We start from the raw sequence: 18,618 nt of genomic DNA on the forward strand, positions 1-18,618 counted from the left end.
GGGTAGTGGTAAAATTATAGGGTAATAGCACAGTTAGGGTAATGTGGAGAATGTGGAGCAATGGCTGGAGGTGGAGTGTAAGGTAAAAGATAGAGCTGTAGTACAGGGTTATAGGTGGAGGTACAGTGTAGATAATGGCTGGAGGTGTAGTGTGGGGTAAAGGGTGGAGGTGCAGCATGGAATTATGATGTATGCAGTACGAATTATGCAGTATTAAGTAATTGGCATAGGTATAATGGGTGGAGGTGCTATGTGAAGTAATGGGTAAAATGTTTCTGTGAGATAATGGATGGCGGTGCAGTATGGATTAATGGGCGTAGGTAAAGTGTGAAGTAATGTGTGGATGTGCAATAAGAAGTAACAGGCAGGCATATAGCATGGGTAATGGGTGAAGGTGCAGTGTGGAGTAATGCGTGGATGTGTAATAAGAAGTAACAGGCAAGCGTATACCATGGATAATTAATAGAGGTGCTGTTTATAGTAAAAGGTGTAGTTATTGTATAGGTAAAGGGTGGAGAAGTGTGAAGTAATGGGTGGGTAAAGGGTGTATAGGTAAAGGGTGGAGAAGTGTGAAGTAATGGGTGGGGTTGTGGTGTGGGATAAAGGGTAGATGTGTTGTTTGGATTAATGAGCAGAGCTATAGTGTGGGTAATGAATGGGGACACAGTGTGGAGTAATGGGTATAGGTATACTGTGAGCAGGGGTGTAGCATGGTTAATGAGTAGAGGTGCAGTATAGGTGGAGGTATAGTGGGTGGAAGTGCAATGTGTAGTAATGAGTGGAGGTGTGTTGTGAATTAATAATAAGTAATGGGTGCATGTGCAAAGTAAAGTAATGGGTGCAGGTGTGATTATGGGTTCTAGGTGGTGTTAGAGTGTGAGTAATAAGTGGAGGTGCAGTACAGAGTTATTGGCATGGGTATAGCATGGGTTATGAGTGAAGGTGCACTATAGGGTTGTGATTGGAGGCGTAGTGTACAGTAATGGGTGGAGTAGTGTTGTGGGGCACAGGGTGGAGGTGTTGTGTGAAGTAACCAGTGGAGGTGTGATGTGGGGTACTCTGCGAGTAATGATTGAAGCTGTGGTTTGTGGGGTAATACGTGGAGGTGCAGTATTGAGTAATGAGTGGTGTGAAGATTCAGTGTGAAGACATGTGGGGGGTGTGGTGTGGGGCATTAGGTGGATAGTGTATAGCTATAGGATAGGTATAGTGTAAGTAGTGCATTATTATGGAGTAATGGGTGGGGTAAAGGTGGAGGTGCAGTGTAGGTTCAGTTTCAGTGCTGAAGTTTCACATGCTCGGAGCAGAGCTCATGGGGTTGCCATGGTTACCTCATTAAGCCTCACAGTGTGCTAACCAAGCACTAACGGAGTGATACTACCCTCACCGCACAAGAGCATTGTGTGTGTGTGCATGTGTGTGTGTGTGTGTGTGTGTGTGTGTGCATGCCTGTGTTTGTTTTAGTATTTTACAAACATGTTGAATTTTAAGAACTAGCAAGTTTTGTTTGGGATGGACACAAATTATTGTTATAGTGAATAGTGATTATCATGTACAGTAATGATTGTTATGTTCAGTAGTGACTGTTATGTTAACTAGTCTTTGAGATATTCACTAGTGAGTGTTATCCTGTGTTTGGGATAGCCACAAGTGATTGTTATGTTCACTACTGAGGGGAATAGTCACTAGTGATTGTTATGTTCACTACTGAGTGGGATAGTCACTAAGGATTGTTATGTTCACTACTGAGTGGGATAGTCACTAGTGATTGTTATGTTCACTACTGAGTGGGATAGTCACTAAGGATTGTTATGTTCACTACTGAGTGGGATAGTCACTAGTGATTGTTATGTTCACTAGAGTTTAGGGTACTTACTAGTGATTGTTATGTTTACTAGAGTTTAGGGTACTTACTAGTGATGTTTACTTGTGTTTGGGTTAGCTACTAGTAATTAGTAATTAGTTCATTAGTGAGTTAAATAGTCACTAGGGATTGTTATGCTCACTAGTGTTTAGCATAGTTACTAGTAATTGTAATATTTACAAGAGTTTGGGATTACCACTGGCGATTGTTATATTCACTAGTGAGTGGCATAGTCACTAGTGATTGTTAAGTTTACTAGTGTTTTTAATAATAGTCACTAGTGATTGCTCTGTTTAATAGCGTTTGGGATTGTCACCAACAGTCATGTCTAATTGTAATTATTGTGTTCAAGAGTGACTATTTGGCAGTTGTTATGTTCTCTAATGATTAGAATAGAGTTTGGAATAGTCATTACTAATTGTTATGTCCAATACTGATATTGTTCACTAGCATTTGGGATTATGTTATGTAATTGTTAAGTTCAAATGTTTAGTGATTATTTTGTGCAGATGTGATTATGTTCACTAGTGATTAGGATAGTAACTAGTAATTGTTATGTTCAATAGTTCAATATGTTTAATAGTGATTATTATATGTAACAGGGGTTGCTATGTCAGTAATGTTTGGGATAGTCACTAGTGATCATTACTGGTGTGTTTTTGATTACTAATAGAGATGTTTTGTATGTTTACTAGTGTTTGGGATAATCACTCGTGATTGTTATGTTCACTAGAGTTTGGAATAGTCACTATTAATTGTTATGTCCAATACTAATTTTGTTCACTAGCATTTGGGATTGAGTTTGGAATAGTTACATAATGGTTATATTTAAATGTTCATATTTCTAGTGACTATTGTCTGAAATTGTGATTTCTAAGTAAGCTTGTGATTGGAATAGTCATTAGTATTTGTCATGTTTAATATCATTTTGTTTAATAGTGATTTTTATGATCAGTAGTGATTGTTACGATTAGTGATGTTAGGGATTTTTATCTTCATATAGAGTTTAAGATGTATATAGACAGAGGTTATGTTCAATTGTAATTATTGTGCGCAATAGTGATGATTATGTTTAAGAGTTATGTTCAATAGAGTTTAGTAGGAGAGTGTGTTTGCGAGAGAGAAAGAGAGTGTGTGTGTGTGTTTGTGTGAGACGTGGGTGTGTATGTGTGTGTGTGAGAGAGAGAGAGACACTGTGTGTGTGTGTGTAAAACCACAGCAGCTCCTGCTTGGATATAGGATGACAGCAGTAGTGATGGACACCATGAGTATGTCAAAACACATGACAGATCAAGTGTGTGAATGTGTGTGAGAGTGTGTGAGTGTGTGTGTGTGTTTGTAAGGGAGTAGCCGTTGGTAAACAGGCGTGCTCTAAAAGGATAACGAGCGCTCTATTATAGCGACTGAATCTGTCTACAACTATCAGCTCAACATAGCCCTGCAGGTCTGTGTGTGTGTGTGTGTGTGAGTGTGTTAGTGTTAATAGGAACATAGTGCTGCATCCACACATTACTCACATGTCTTTCCATGCTATGAGTGTGTGTGTATCCTCCTAAGGAGATAAAATGCTTTAAATGTATTAAATTGTTTCTTTAGGGTTTTGTTTATTGTTGTTATTACAGTGTTATTGCTGACTGAGTTACTGCTGCAGCTTTACAGCCTCTCACTAGCCCAAGAGTGGTCACAAGGAATCACTTTTATAAAGAATTTTGCCTGTGCACTTTTCTATTTTACAGCAAATTGTGCTGTATAGTGAGATAGAGTAGATGGTGGATGAGAATTGATGATTGTGTGGGGCAGACAGTGAGATGTTCAAATCTTTTTGAGGATATTTTGTGTTGATCATTATATTAGTGTTCAGAATATTTTGTGTTCCTGATGTTCACTACTATATAGTTTGGGATGTTTCATAGATAATAATAATTTTACTTATATTAATTTACTTGTATTCATTGTTCGTATTTGTGCTGTCCGCAAGTGTTTAGAATGTTTACGCGTTTAAAGTGTGCGCTTTTCACTATTGTTTACTATGTTACTGTTTACTATGAATGTTTTGTGTTTTTGATGCTCACTACCGTTTGAAATGTTTTATATTGGCTGTGGTGTTCACTTGTGTTTCAGTACCATATTATTTGTGATGTGCACAAGTGTAAAGTGTCATAGTGCTCAAAGTGTCATGTTCACTGTTGTTGTTTTTTTTTTAAGACATTTAGTGTTTGTGTTCTCCATAGTGTCTTTTTTGAGTTTCTAATGTTCACTACTGTTTGAAATGCTCAGTATTGGCTGTGCTGTTCCTTAGTGTTTAAAATGTTCATGTGTTAAGAACGTTTTATAATGTTTGTGATGTTTACTTGTGTCTATGATGTTTAAAGTTTGATCTTTTCACTACTGTTTATTATATTCATCAGGATGTTTTTTGTTTCTGACGCTCACTACTGTTTGCAATGTTTTATGTTGTTTGGAGTTCAGTGTTTGTGTTATACATTAGTGTCTAGGATGTATAGTGGTTGTCTTATTCACTAGTGTTTAGCATTTGAAGTGTTTTGTATTATCCACTAGTGCCTAGGATGTTTAGTCTTTGTGTTATCCATTAGTGTCTAGGATGTTTAGTCTATGTACTGTGTGTGCTTTTCACTTGTGTGTAAGATGTACACTAGGGTTTAGAATGTTTAGTAGTGTTTGTTCTGGTCACTAGTGTTTAGGATGCTCTTCAGAGTTTAAATTGTTTTCTTGTCTTTGTGATGTTCAGTGTTTAGATTGTTGCCGACATTTTGTTCACTAGTAACTAGGATGTTTTTGCAGTGTTTGTGATGTTTAATAGTGTTTAGGATGTTTACTAGGAGTGTGTGTGCAATAGTATTTAATATTTGTCCATGTTATAGTTATGTTATGTGATATTCACTAATGTTCTCTGAAGATTAACTGATGATAAAATGTTTCCTAGTGTTTTATTGGTTCCTTGAGTTTTGTAGGCTGTTTTAAATAATCTGTGCTATTCATTAGTGTTTGTGATGTTCACTAGTTTTTAAAATGTTTACTGGTATGTAGGAAGTTTAGAGTTGGATGTTAAGTGTTAAGTGTTAGGATGTTTCATGAAGATGTATTTTTTTACTAGTTTAGGATGTTTACCGTTTTTTTTGTTTAGGTTATTTTATTGCAGAGATGAAACCAGGACAGATAAAATGAAGAGGCTTTATTAGAAAAGTACAATAAAATAGTGTGGTCAGAAAACAAGCATGGTCAAAACCAAAATAATAAAAAACATAAAGTAACAAACATACCAATGGGAGTGAGACAGTCCACGTCAAAACACGACAAGGCAGTATCATAGGGCATAGAAGTCAGAAAGCATAGAAAGGTAATAAAAATAGCCATACACAGAAACATACAAACAAAACACTGGTTAGAGAACTGCTTTATATGGACGGAACCAATCATATACTTGGCAGTGAGTGAGTGAGTGACTGAGTGAAGTGCACGGGTATATATAGTGAGGTGAACAGGTGAAATCAAAACTCAGGTGATTGTGTTCTGGGAGGTGTTATATGATCAGTCGTGTAAGGAAGTGAATGAGTTATATCAGAGTGTGGTGCATTCTGGGAATTGGAGTTCAGAGATCACTGTTAGACACAGGTGCACAGGTGTGACAGTGATGTTCACTATTTTTCACAATGTTTACCAGCCTTTGGGATTGCTTTTAATGTGTGCTGCATGGTTTTGCCACGTTGATGTGTTTGAAATGTTGCATACAGATTTGAATAATCAGAAGTGTTCGTGATGTCCTGTAGTGTATGAAATACTCACTAGGTCGTTGGAAATGATTGGGAGAAAGGGAGTGTGATTTGTTCAAAGTGAGAAAGTGTGCATGACTGACTTGTGATATAGTGAATTTGATTTGACCTTAACTGTGTTCCTCACTCCGTTTGAGTGGATGATTTTAACCACCATCATCGCCAACTGCATCGTTTTGGCCCTCGAGCAGCATCTACCAGATGGGGACAAAACACCACTTTCAGAGCGACTGGTGAGAACACACACACACTCAAACAAATACACACAAACACACACACACAAGCACAAAGAATTGCACATAAAATCTGTGCATCCACATCAATCAACAAAATGCTCTCATCATTTCCTAGGAAGCTACAAAGCTGTAAATGAGAAGTGTTAGTCCAGATGAAGAGCAGAACTGATCATGATGTACAACCCTCACTCTCTGTCACTCTTTCTCTTTCTCTCTCTCTTTTTTAGGAGGACACTGAGCCGTATTTTATAGCGATATTCTGTTTCGAGTCTGGGATTAAAATTCTCGCTCTGGGATTCGCCTTACACAAAGACTCGTATCTGCGCAATGGCTGGAACGTCATGGACTTTGTGGTGGTTCTCACAGGGTAAGGAGCTCCACCCATTCAGCCTACCACAGTTTCGCTCCACGCGTTTAGCCTAGAGAGGTTTAACTCCACCCTTTTATCGTACAGGAGTCTATTTTAGACTCACCCATTCATTCAGCCTACAGCAGCTTAGACTCACCCATTCATTCAGTCTACAGCAGTTTAGACTCACCCATTCATTCAGTCTACAGCAGTTTAGACTCACCCATTCATTCAGTCTACAGCAGTTTAGACTCACCCATTCAGCCTACATCAGTTTAGACTCACCCATTCTTCAGTCTACAGCAGCTTAGACTCACCCATTCAGTCTACAGCAGTTTAGACTCCCCCATTCATTCATCCTACAGCAGTTTAGACTCACCCATTCAGTCTAAAGCACTTTAGACTCACTTATGCAGCAAACAGCAGATTAGCCCAACCTGATTTAACATAACTCATCGAAATATAATGGTTTTAACAATAAAGTGTGTGTGTGTGTGCGCACGAGACCCTGTGTTTTATGCCATTTCACTCCTGCACCAATACACTACTGATCTCTTAACCAATCAATACTCACTAAAAAGACACTCTAAATGTAAGTGTGTGTGTGCGTGTGAGAGAGAGTGTGTGTGCACGCATGTGTGTAGGTCTGGGTCTGTGTGCCATACAGGAGTACGCAGTAGGGGTCCAGTTTCAAACAGCTCCCTCCTTGCCCTAATGAAACACACACACACACACACACACACACACACACACTGGGTCGAACACAGCTTAGATCACAACAGCACTGTAGGGGGCAGCGGTGAGGAAAATGTCAGATAGAGAAAAACAGAGAGAGGTATATAAAGAAAGAGTGAGAGAGAAAGAGCATATAGAAAGAAGTGTTACTTTGAATATTAATAACACTCTAAATGTAGGTATTGTGATATACACTGAGGGAGGCAGAGCTACAGTCTATTATTAGGGTGAATATATATTTACAGCTCTGGAAAAAATTAAGAGACCACTTCAGTTTCTGAATCAGTTTCTCTGATTTTGCTATTTATAGGTATATGTTTGAATAAAAAGAACATTGTTGTTTTATTCTAAAAAACTACGGACATTTTTTCCAAAATTCCAAATTAAAATATTGGGATTTAAAGCATTTATTTGCAGAAAGTTTGAAATTCCAGAAATATCAAAATACATGCAGAGCTTTCAGACCTCAAATAATGCAAAGAAAACAAGTTCATATTCATAAAGTTTTGAGAGTTCAGAAATCAATATTTGGTGGAATAACCCCGTTTTTTAATCCCAGTTTTCATGCATCTTGGAATGTTCTCCTCCACCAGTCTTACACACTGCTTTTGGATAACTTTATGCCTTTACTCCTGGTGAAAAATACAATCAGTTCAGCTTGGTTTGATGGCTTGTGATCATCTATCTTCCTCTTGATTATATTCCAGAGGTTTTCAATTTGGTAAAATCAAGGAAACTTATCATTTTTAAGTTGTTTTTTATTTTTTTCTAGAGCTGTATGTTAATAATTCTCTAAATGTAGGTATTGTGATATACATTACGGGAGGTGATGCTACAGTCTCTCATTAGGGTAAATATAGTGTATATATTAACTCTATAAATGTAGGTATTGTGATATATACACCGAGGGAGGCGGAGCTACAGTCTCTTATTACAGTTAATATTACCGTACAGTAGCTGTAGGAGAACATGCTAGATCTACAAGTGTGTGGAGTCTACACACTTCTCCTGGTACTAAAGAGAAGAAGTAAAGATAGATCCTCACTTGAGAGAAGTAGAAAGAGAGAGAGGGGTGAAAGCTGGAAACAGGAAGATGATGACTGAGTAGCTGAGTGAAGGGGGATGGGAAAAGAGCAAATGAGAGCAAGTGTGTGTGTGTATGTGTGTGTGTGTGTGTGTGTGTGTGTGTGTGTGTGTGTGTGTGTGTGTGTATTTGTGTGTGAGCTGCTGCAGTAACCTGGATTTCACTGCTGCAGATTATCAATCTCTTACCAGTGACTCAACACACACTGTGTGTCCCAGTTAACAACAGCTATTTGCATGGACTTGCATGGAGTTAAAGATTAAATGTATTTTTCAATGTTAGTTTTATTTTATACAATTAGTACAAAAGCAAAAGTATGGGGACCCTTGGAGATTTAGGCACTCAGATAAATTTAACTGAGGTCTCAGACCTTAATTAGCCTGTTATTTGGGTTATTACTGATTCACAATCATTGTTAGGAAAGGCAAGGGGATGTGAATTTCAAAGCTTTATAAGTACCCAGACTCCTCTAACAGCAGCCACGGTTTCTTCTAAGCAGCTGCCTATGGTTAAGGCCCACAAAGCAGAAGAAGGCTGTAAGAAGAGAAAAAAGTGTTTGCAGGTTGCCATTTCCTTAGTTTAAAATGTATTTGGAAAACCAATAGAAGTTTCAGAGGCAGCGGCTCATAGGATTCCAAGAAAGGCAAACAACAATTGAAAGACCCTTGGATGGCCACAAAAAGCCTTTACAAAATGCAATACTCATTATAGACTGATACCCTGTTCACATCAGCATAGACTGATTACCTCTAACTGGTATCAGTTCAGTACTCAGTATAGAATGATACCCTGTTTAGATATTAGATCAGTACTCAGTATAGACCGATACTTTGTTCCCATATCAGATCAGTAGTCAGTATAGACTGATACTCGTTTAGATATCCGATCAGTAATCAGTACAGACTGATACCTTGTTCAGATATCAGATCAGTACTCAGTATAGACTGATACTCTGTTCACATATCTGATCAGTACTCAGTACAGACTGATTCCCTGTTTCGATATCAGATCAGTACTCAGTATAGACTAATACCCTGTTCACATATCAGATCAGTACTCAGTGTAGACTAATACCCTGTTAAAATATCAGTTCAGTATTTGAGATAGACTGATACTCTGTTCACATATCAGATCAGTACTCAGTATAGACTGATACCCTGTTCAGATATCAGATCAGTACTCATCATAGACTGATACCCTGTTCAGATATCAGATCAGTACTCATTATAGACTGATATATCAGATCTGTACTTATATTAAACTGGTACCCTGTTCAGATATCAGATCAGTGCTCAGTATAGACTGATACTTTGTTCACATATCAGATCAGTATTCGGTATAGACTGATACTCTGTTCACATATCAGATCAGTACTCATCATAGACTGATACGCTGTTCAAATATCAGATCGGTACTCATTATAGACTGATATATCAGATCAGTACTTATATTAAACTGGTACCCTGTTCAGGTATCATCAGATCAGTACTGGTTTTGAACTGATACTCTGTTTAGATGTCAGATCAGTACTTTGATTAGTACTCTGAAACACTCAATACTGATATAATTCCATTAGTTTGTATATTGAGAGACCATAAGGGGACAGTCTCAAATCTTAAGGTGTGTGTGTGTGTGTGTGTGTGTCTGGCAGCTCTTTGAGTCGTGACTGTTCCAGCCGGACTTACTTCACTGTTGGCACAGAGCAAGAAAGAGAGAGAGATACAGAGAAAGAAAGAGAGGCAGAGAGAGAGAGAGGCAAAGAGGGAGAGAGAGAGAGAGAGGCATAGAGGGAGAGAGGGAGAGAGAGAGCAGAAGGAGCAGGAGAGGGAGATTACAGGTATTTGAGTGAAGTCAGTTATATAAGTTCAGCTCTATAAAGAGAGAAATCTATCCTTCTCATTTCAGACGCACGACACACCCCTACACACACACACACACACACACTCGCACACATACACACGCACACTCGCACACATACACACGCACACACACACACACCTCAATACGGCCATGCTTTCCTGTTTCCATAGCAATGTTATGTAATGACAGAGAAAGCGGTGCTGAAGCCCAGACAAGACACTGCTGTTTGTTGCACACACACACACACACACACATCCTTGCGGTGGTGGTACAGCAGACTTCCAGTTACTGCAGCTGTATTAGTGCATACTGGGTTAAAAGCATAGTACACTCCTTGAGTGTGTGTGTGTGTGTGTGTTTCTCTAAATGACTGCGACGCTCCAGCAGCAATATTGGTAATGGATGTGATGGCAGTGATACAATATTCACACAGGTACAACCCCTACACACTCACACACACACACTGTGACGTCTTTGCTGTAATTTGATTGGCTGTGAGCAGCGTATGTGTAACAACAGGGCGATGATCACCATTACAGCAGCAGCTGTGTGAAACAGTGTCTGCTTGTGGCTACAGCAGGAACTACAGTTGCTGACCATGCAGACATTAAAGGGCTCCTACTCTAGAAATTCACAGTTTTAGAGCAGAAAAACATTCATGGTACTGCTTTTGACCGCTGATTGGTTGGATTTCTAACTGATTTACTAATTGGTGAACGGCTGGCAATCTAGATAAAGAGTGCTGATAAGCTGGATTTGTGGCTACCTAGTTCTTATTGGTTAAAATTGTGCCTACTTAGGCTGGCATAATGGGTAATGAGTGCTGACAGAGAGCTGATTGGATGCCAATGGCTACTGACTGACTTTACAGATTTGTATCTTCTGTGTATTGATTGGCTGGCACTGTGGCTTCTGAGGGGTGATTGGCTGGCAATTTGGATAATGTCTGGTAATAAGTGCTAATTGGTTGGCATTGTGGCTACTTATTAATTGTGGCAACTGATGATTTGCTGGCATTCTGGCTAATGAGTGCCGATATTTTGAATTTGTGGCTTATTAGTGCTGATTGGCTGGAATTTAGTTACTGGCAGCTGATTGGTTGGTTTTCTGTCTACTAATTTATGATGCATTGCCATTCTGGCTATTGAGTATTGTAACAAGTAGTAATAGGCTAGCATTCTGGCTAACAAGTGCTGATAGGCTAGCATTCTGGCTAATGTGTGCTGACAGGCTGGATTTGTTGCTGCTAAATACCGATTGGCTGAAATTCTATTTACTGACTGCCGATTAGTTGGCATTTTGGCTACTACTTTTTGATTGGTTGCCATTCTGGCAATTGAGTACTGATAAACTAGCATTCATAACCCACTAGTTACTGATTGCTGATTGGTTGGCATTCTGGCTACTTATTTGTGACTAGTTGCCATTCTGGCTATTGAGTATTGATAAGCTAGCATTGTGGCTAACAAGTGCTGATATGCTAATATTCTGGCTAATGGGTGCTAATAGGCTAGAATTCTGGCTAATAAGTGCTGATAGGCTAGCATTCTGGCTAATGGATGCTAATAGGTTAGCATTCTGGCTAATGGGTGCTGATTAGGCCAGCATTCTGGCTAATAAATGCTGATCGGCTAGCATTCTGGCTAACAAGTGCTGATAGGCCAGCATTCTGGCTTTTAAGTACTGATAAACTAGCAGTCTAGGCTAATACATGCTAATAGGCTAGCATTTTGGCTAATAAATGCTGATAGGCTAGCGTTCTCACTAACAAGTGCTGATAGGCTAGCGTTCTGGCTACTGACTGCTGATGAGCTAGCATTATGGCTACTGAGGGCTGATTGGAGGGTTCTCTGGCCATTCTGGTTAATGTGTTCTAATAAGATGGATTTATGCTGGTTGGCTGGCATTCTGGCGGTTTAGAGTTGATTGGCTGGATATGTGGCCACCGAATGCTGACAGGCTGTCATTCTGGCTACAGTATGCTGATTTGCTTGTATTCTGGCAACTGAATGCTGATTGCTGGAATAGAGAGTGCTGATTGGCTGGCATTGTCTGTCTGTGAATATGTGTTTGATGTTGGCAATTGTTGAAAAGGCATTGAGAATTCAGGTGTTCACACTGAGACAGCACATGCTACACACAAACACAAACATATTGCTAACATTTTACAAAAAGGCTTGTAACTTAGGTGATAAGTGCTGTGCCAGCATAGCAACCAGTATGTGCACGTGGTATAAAGTGTCTCTGTGGTGTTCAGTATTGTTGTGGTTTCATTGTTTCTGTAGTTTCAGTGTTTATGTGGTATCCAGTGTTGTTGTGATATCTCATGTTTCTGTGGTATCTGTGTTTCTGTAGTATCAGTGTTTATGTGTTATCCAGTGTTGTGATATATCATGTATCTGTGGTATCTGTGTTTCTGTAGTATCAGTGTTTATGTGGTATCCAGTGTTGTTGTGATATCTCATGTTTCTGTGGTATCTGTGTTTCTGTAGTATCAGTGTTTATGTGGTATACATATGTGGTATCCAATAAGGGTAGGAATCACAGGGTATCTCACAATACATTGCCCACAATAATGATAATATCACCATATTGTGATTCTACAATACTTTATTTATCACAAGATAATTCTCTATGATACTTTGCAGCATCTGTGTTGTGGAAGAGGGAAAAAAAACTTGTAAATAAGCAAATACCATGAATTATGGATTTATTGGTATTCTATTGGTATTCTTCACCATAGGTTTACCCTGTTCACTTGATTAGTGCCACCATATGGAGTAATGAAGCAATCTTGGGGAGTTCAGGACACCTAAGTTTCCAATGGAAATATTGATATTTGACATCATGTAGTGATAATATATCGCAAACGAAAATTATACAGTATATTGTGATATCGATTTTTTGTCCCACCCCTATAATCCAGTATGTCTGTGGTATCCAGCATTTTTGCGGTATCCTATATTTTGTTGCTAACTGTGTGTCATGCCTTCTGCGTCTTATATAGATTATAGTATACAGCTCTGGAGAAAATTAAGAGACCACTTCAGTTTCTGAATCAGTTTGTCTGATTTTCTATTTATAGGTTTATGTTTGAGTAAAATTAACACTGTTGTTTTATTCTATAAACTACGGACAACATTTCTCCAAAATTCCAAATAAAAATATTGTCATTTAGAGCATTTATTTGCAGAAAATGAGAAATGGCTAAAATAACTAAAATGATGCAGAACTTTCAGACCTCAAATAATGTAAAGAAAACAAGTATTTGAAAATCAGTATTTGGTGGATTAAACCTGTTTTTTTTATCACAGTTTTCATGCATATTGGTATGTTCTCCTCCACCAGTCTTACACACTGCTTTTGAATAATTTTATGTCTGTCCTAAAATTCTCAGTTTCCCACCTGTAAATACATCACTAAATACAACAACATTGTAAAAAGTATTTGTTGACACAGAATAAAGGGAACTTGCTCTTACATCCTACAACACTGAAGCGTGACAGCTACTCTATATATAAAGACAAATGCACACTTAAAAGAAGGTTGCTTTGGGGGAGATGGCAACACACTGATGGTGAAATCTCAGTGCATGCAAAGTTTATTAAAAGTTAAAACCCCCTGTTTTGTTTGTTCAACAATCTTTTTAAGTTTTCTCGAGAGGAAGTTCCTTGAACTAATTTTATTGAGTTGTTCAATCTGTTAGATGTACTCAGAACACAGAATGACTTTTTAGAGTGTGATTTACAAGTGTCGAAACAGTTGTTTCTAGTTTATATTACTTAATTGGTTATAATTCCTGATGCTTACTAACCAATTAACTAAGATGTTAGTAATGGGTAATAAATCATCTTTTAAATAAAAGATTTACAGCATGATGAATAATTACTTTAGACTAAACACACACACACACATACACTTACACAAACACACATATACATACACCAGGGGCCTAAGACGTGTGCATGATATGTGTGTGAATCTGTATGCAGAGGTGTGTTCATCATATAAGAAAGGAAACCCTCCCTCTCTCTCTCTCTCTCTCTCTCTCTCTCTCTCTCTCCCTCTCTTTCTGTCCTGGCCTGGTTGCCGCGGAGATTCCATCAATGACAGAGGGCTTGTTGCTGTGGCAACGGTTATGAATGAGAGGAGGTCGGTAACCGTGGAGACTTTGCGAAAAAGAGGAATCGCCCGTTGCCATGGTGACACGCTGAACGGGGAGAGACCTGGTGGAGAGACTCCCACCTTCATCATCCTCACCTTCATCATCATCGTTATTTTACTCAGCCTCATCCTCATATTATCTCTATCATCATCCTCAATTTCATCATCACCCTCACTTTCATCATCATCGTTATAATATTCAACCTCATCCTCATAACTTAATTATACCATCATCCTCAAATTCATCATCATCTTTACCTTCATCATCATCATCGTTATAATATTTAGCCTCATCCTCATATTATCTCTATCATCATCCTCACCTTCATCATCATCGTTATTTTATTCAGCCTCATCCTCATTATCTTTATCATCATCCTCAAATTCATCATCACCCTCACCTTCATCATCATCGTTATTTTACTCAGCCTCATCCTCATATTATCTCTATCATCATCCTCAAATTCATCATCACCCTCACCTTTATCATCATCGTTATTTTACTCAGCCTCATCCTCATATTATCTCTATCATCATCCTCAAATTCATCACCCTCACCTTCATCATCATCGTTATAATATTCAGCCTCATCCTCATATTATCTCTATCATCATCCTCACCTTCATCATCATCGTTATTATACTCAGCCTCATCTTTGTATTATCTCCATCATCACCCTTAAATTCATCACCCTCACCTTCATCATTATTATAATATTTAACCTCATCCTCATATTATCTCTATCATTATCCTCACCTTCATCAACATCGTTATTATACTCAGCCTCATCCTCATATTATTTCTATCATCATCCTCAAATTCATCATCATCCTCACCTTTATCATCATCGTTATAATATTCAACCTCATCCTCATAACTTATTTTTACCATCATCCTCAAATTCATCATCTTTTCCTTCATCATCATCATCGTTATAATATTCAGCCTCATCCTCATATTATCTCTATCATCATCATCCTCAAATTCATCATCGTTATTATACTCAGCCTCATCCTCATATTATCTCTATCATCATTCTCAAATTCATCATCTTTACCTTCATCATCATCATCATCATCATCGTTATAATATTCAGCCTCATCCTCATATTATCTCTATCATCATCCTCAAATTCATAATCATCTTTACCTTCATCATCATCATCATCATCATCATCGTCATCGTCATCATCGTTATTATACTCAGCCTCATCCTAATAGTATCTCTATCATCCCCCTTAAATTCATCATCATCCTTACCGTCATCATCATCATTAATATACTCAGCTTTATTTTATTTATATCATTAACATCAGTTTCATCATCATCACCTTCAACATTGCTATCATACTTGTCCTCATATTATTTCTATCATCATCGTCAATTTAATCATCACACTCACCTTACTCATTATTATCATACTCAGTCTGAATTATATATACCATCAAAATTAGTTTCATCATTATCATCATTCATCATACTCAACCCTTATCCTCATATTATCTCTTTCATCATTCTAATCTTCAACACCATCACCTTCATCATCATCATTATTATCCTCAGCCTCATCATCAAACGATCTCTATCATCATCCGCACCTTCATGATCATCCTACCTTTCATCATCATCATCATCATCATCATCATCATCATCATCGTTATTATACTCATCCTCAAATTATCTCTATCATCATCCTCACCTTCATCATCATCATCCTCACTTTCATCCTCATCATCCTCACTTTCATCCTCATCATTATTATACTCAACCTCATCCGCATATTATCTCTACCATCCTAACTTCAACTCCATCACCATCATCATCATCATACTCAGCCTCATCTTTAAATTATCTCTATCATCATCCGCACCCTTATCATCATCATCCTTGTTATTATACTCAACCTTATCCCCATATAAAGTCTACCATCTTCCTCAGTTGTATCATCCTCACCTTTATTATTCTTATATGACCTTCATGACCTTTACCCTTAAAATCTCACCTCCCTCATGTTGTTTTTCATCATCCTTATTTTCATCTTTTTCATTATGTTGACCCTCACCATTTTCATGATATTCTATTTTGAAAAAATGTTAAATAGCAGAAAAATGGCTTTTAAATACTGAGGTTAAGGTTAGGTTTAGGGTAAGGTTATGGTGTAGCATTACTCGGCTACCTTAGTCTGAACCAATGGCAGGCCTCACAAATATAGTAAAACCAATATGTGTGTGTGCTGTTAGTGATTGTCAGGTGTTTCCCCGGCAGACTGAAGCCTGTTCCACACCTTCTCCCTCTGTTAATCCCTCGTTCTCTCCCTCTGTCTCACACTGTCATTCTCTTCTCCCTGGATATAAACCTCCCGAGTCTCCCTCTCTCTGTTTTCTGTTGCTCTGTCGTTCTCAAGGCTAACTGCCTCTGTCAGTGTGAGCTGTGCGGAATCACAGAGCTTTCCCTTCTCAGGGAGCTCCAGTTCTGACCGGTCACTGACCACTCACTGATCAGATTTGCTTACATTTGTGAAAATAAAAAAAATCTGTCCAATCAGCATTATTCTCTCAGTTGTATCAGGGCAGTTTACACTAAAGCTGCTCAGCCATTGGTCGGGACTTCACTGGTAGAACTGAAGACTGTCAGATACACAGATTGAGCAGAAGTTTAAGCAGAATGAAAACCTCTCTATTCCTTCTGGAGGTTCTAGATAGGCTGTATATGTGAGTAGTAATGTGACTGGTAAAAGCATCCGTCCAGTCCTTTTGGACGTACCACATAGGCTCTTAATGTGAGTCATATTGTGAGCGGTAAAAGCATCACTCCAGTCTTTCTGGAGGATCTAGATAGGCTTTTAATGTGTGAGCGGTAAAAGCATTACTCCAGCTCTTCTGGAGGTTCTAGATGGGCTGTAAATGTGAGTGGTATTGAGAGCAGTAAAAGCATCACTCTAATCCTTTTAGGGGTTCTAGATAGACTGTAAATGTGAGTGGTGTTATGAGCAGTAAAAACATCACAGTAGATGTGAGTGGTATTGTAAGTAATAAAACATCACTCAAGTCTTTTTTGGAGGTTCTAGATAGGTTGTAAATGTAAGTGTATTGTGAGCGGCACAATCTTCACTTCAGACCCTCTGGAGGTTCTAGATAGACTGTAAATGTGGGTGGTATTGTGAGAGTTAAAAGCATCACTCCAGTCCTTCTGGAGGTTCTAGACAGGCTCTAAATATGTGCGGTGAGTGGTAAAAGAATCACTCTAGTCCTTTTTGAGGTTCTAGATAAACTGTAAATGTGAGTGGTATTGTTATCAGAAAAGTGTCACTCTTCCTTTTGGAGGTTCTAGATAAACACTTTTTGCCATGCATCACTCTAGTTTTTCTGATGGTTCTAGATAGGCTGCAAATGTGAGTGGTAAACGCATCACTCTAGTCCTTCTGGAGGTTCTAGATAGGCTGTAAATGTGAGTGGTATCATGAGCAGTAAAAGCTGGAGGATGGATTTCACCAATGCTTTTTAAAGTAGTCTATTTGACAACTGCTTTAAAAACATAGCAGCCTATTACCATCATATTATTTACTGTATTGTTATTATTGCTGTGATGTGATAAAAATGACAAGTGTACTGTATTTTACTATAACTTTTTCATATTGTATCACAATAATTCTTTAAGTTGTCATTATTATACATAAACCCATTTTCTTTCCAAAGAAAAACATTGAAAAACATACCATCTCTCTCTCTCTCTCTCTCTCTCTCTCTCTCTCAGTATTTTATCCACTATACCCAACCTTGGTCCTGAACTTGATTTCCGGACATTGCGAGCTGTCAGAGTGCTGCGGCCGCTCAAACTGGTCTCAGGAATTCCAAGTAAGTGCATTAGTGTGAGTATGAATATATTTGTGGGTGTGTCTGTGTGCGCGAGTGTGTTTGACTCATTGTGGTTGGTGTTACTCCTCCAGGCCTTCAGGTGGTGCTGAAGTCTATAATGAAGGCCATGATTCCGCTGCTGCAGATTGGAGTGCTGCTCTTTGTGGCCATTCTTATGTTCGCCATTATCGGTCTCGAGTTCTACTCTGGAAAGTTCCACAGAACCTGCGTCACTAACTCTACAGGTAAGCCCAATCTTTGCCACTCACCAGTTAAACTCCACAAAAATGATGGATGATCATGACCATCTTGACCATGATAGTTGCTTTCCATGGCTAGCTCATCTGAGCTGTTTCATCACTATGACCAACTTGACCAAGATGATGAATCACCGAATCCAGCTTGACTAACCTAAGTTGATCAACCATTATGACCAATTTGACTGAGCTGATAAACCACAATAGGCAATTTTCTGGGAATGGAGCTGAGCCACATTGAGCAAAAAATCATATTTGAGTCACTTTAGCCTGGTAATGTGAACGTAGTCTGTGACCAACTTGACCAAGCTGTTTGCTCCCCATGTTAAGCTTGACTGGACTGATTGATCACCATGATGTTTGCAAGAGCTGTTTTTACCACCATTACCACCATTGCTCATCCAATGAATGAAAGTGTCCTGAAG

At 38.6% G+C, this 18,618-nt stretch overlaps 1 protein-coding gene across 9 annotated transcripts in view; it reads left to right on the plus strand.

Annotated features, from left to right (window-relative positions):
* Window positions 1-5,041: 5,041 nt before the first annotated feature.
* Window positions 5,042-18,618, plus strand: part of cacna1ab (calcium channel, voltage-dependent, P/Q type, alpha 1A subunit, b) — a 95,380-nt gene continuing 81,803 nt past the window's right edge. For 6 of the 9 annotated variants that reach the window (XM_049471055.1, XM_049471061.1, XM_049471062.1 and 3 more), the window contains exons 1-4: window positions 5,042-5,888; window positions 6,119-6,258; window positions 17,836-17,936; window positions 18,029-18,181. In XM_049471055.1, the coding sequence (XP_049327012.1) occupies window positions 5,796-5,888; window positions 6,119-6,258; window positions 17,836-17,936; window positions 18,029-18,181 (487 nt within the window). In that variant the 5' untranslated portion in view covers window positions 5,042-5,795. The remainder of the gene's footprint in view (window positions 5,889-6,118; window positions 6,259-17,835; window positions 17,937-18,028; window positions 18,182-18,618) is intronic. The other 3 variants (XM_049471060.1, XM_049471058.1, XM_049471057.1) reach the window with 2 other exon arrangements.

This window comes from Astyanax mexicanus, chromosome 23 (assembly GCF_023375975.1).
Source record: "Astyanax mexicanus isolate ESR-SI-001 chromosome 23, AstMex3_surface, whole genome shotgun sequence".
NCBI classification, from domain to species: Eukaryota; Metazoa; Chordata; class Actinopteri; order Characiformes; family Acestrorhamphidae; genus Astyanax; species Astyanax mexicanus.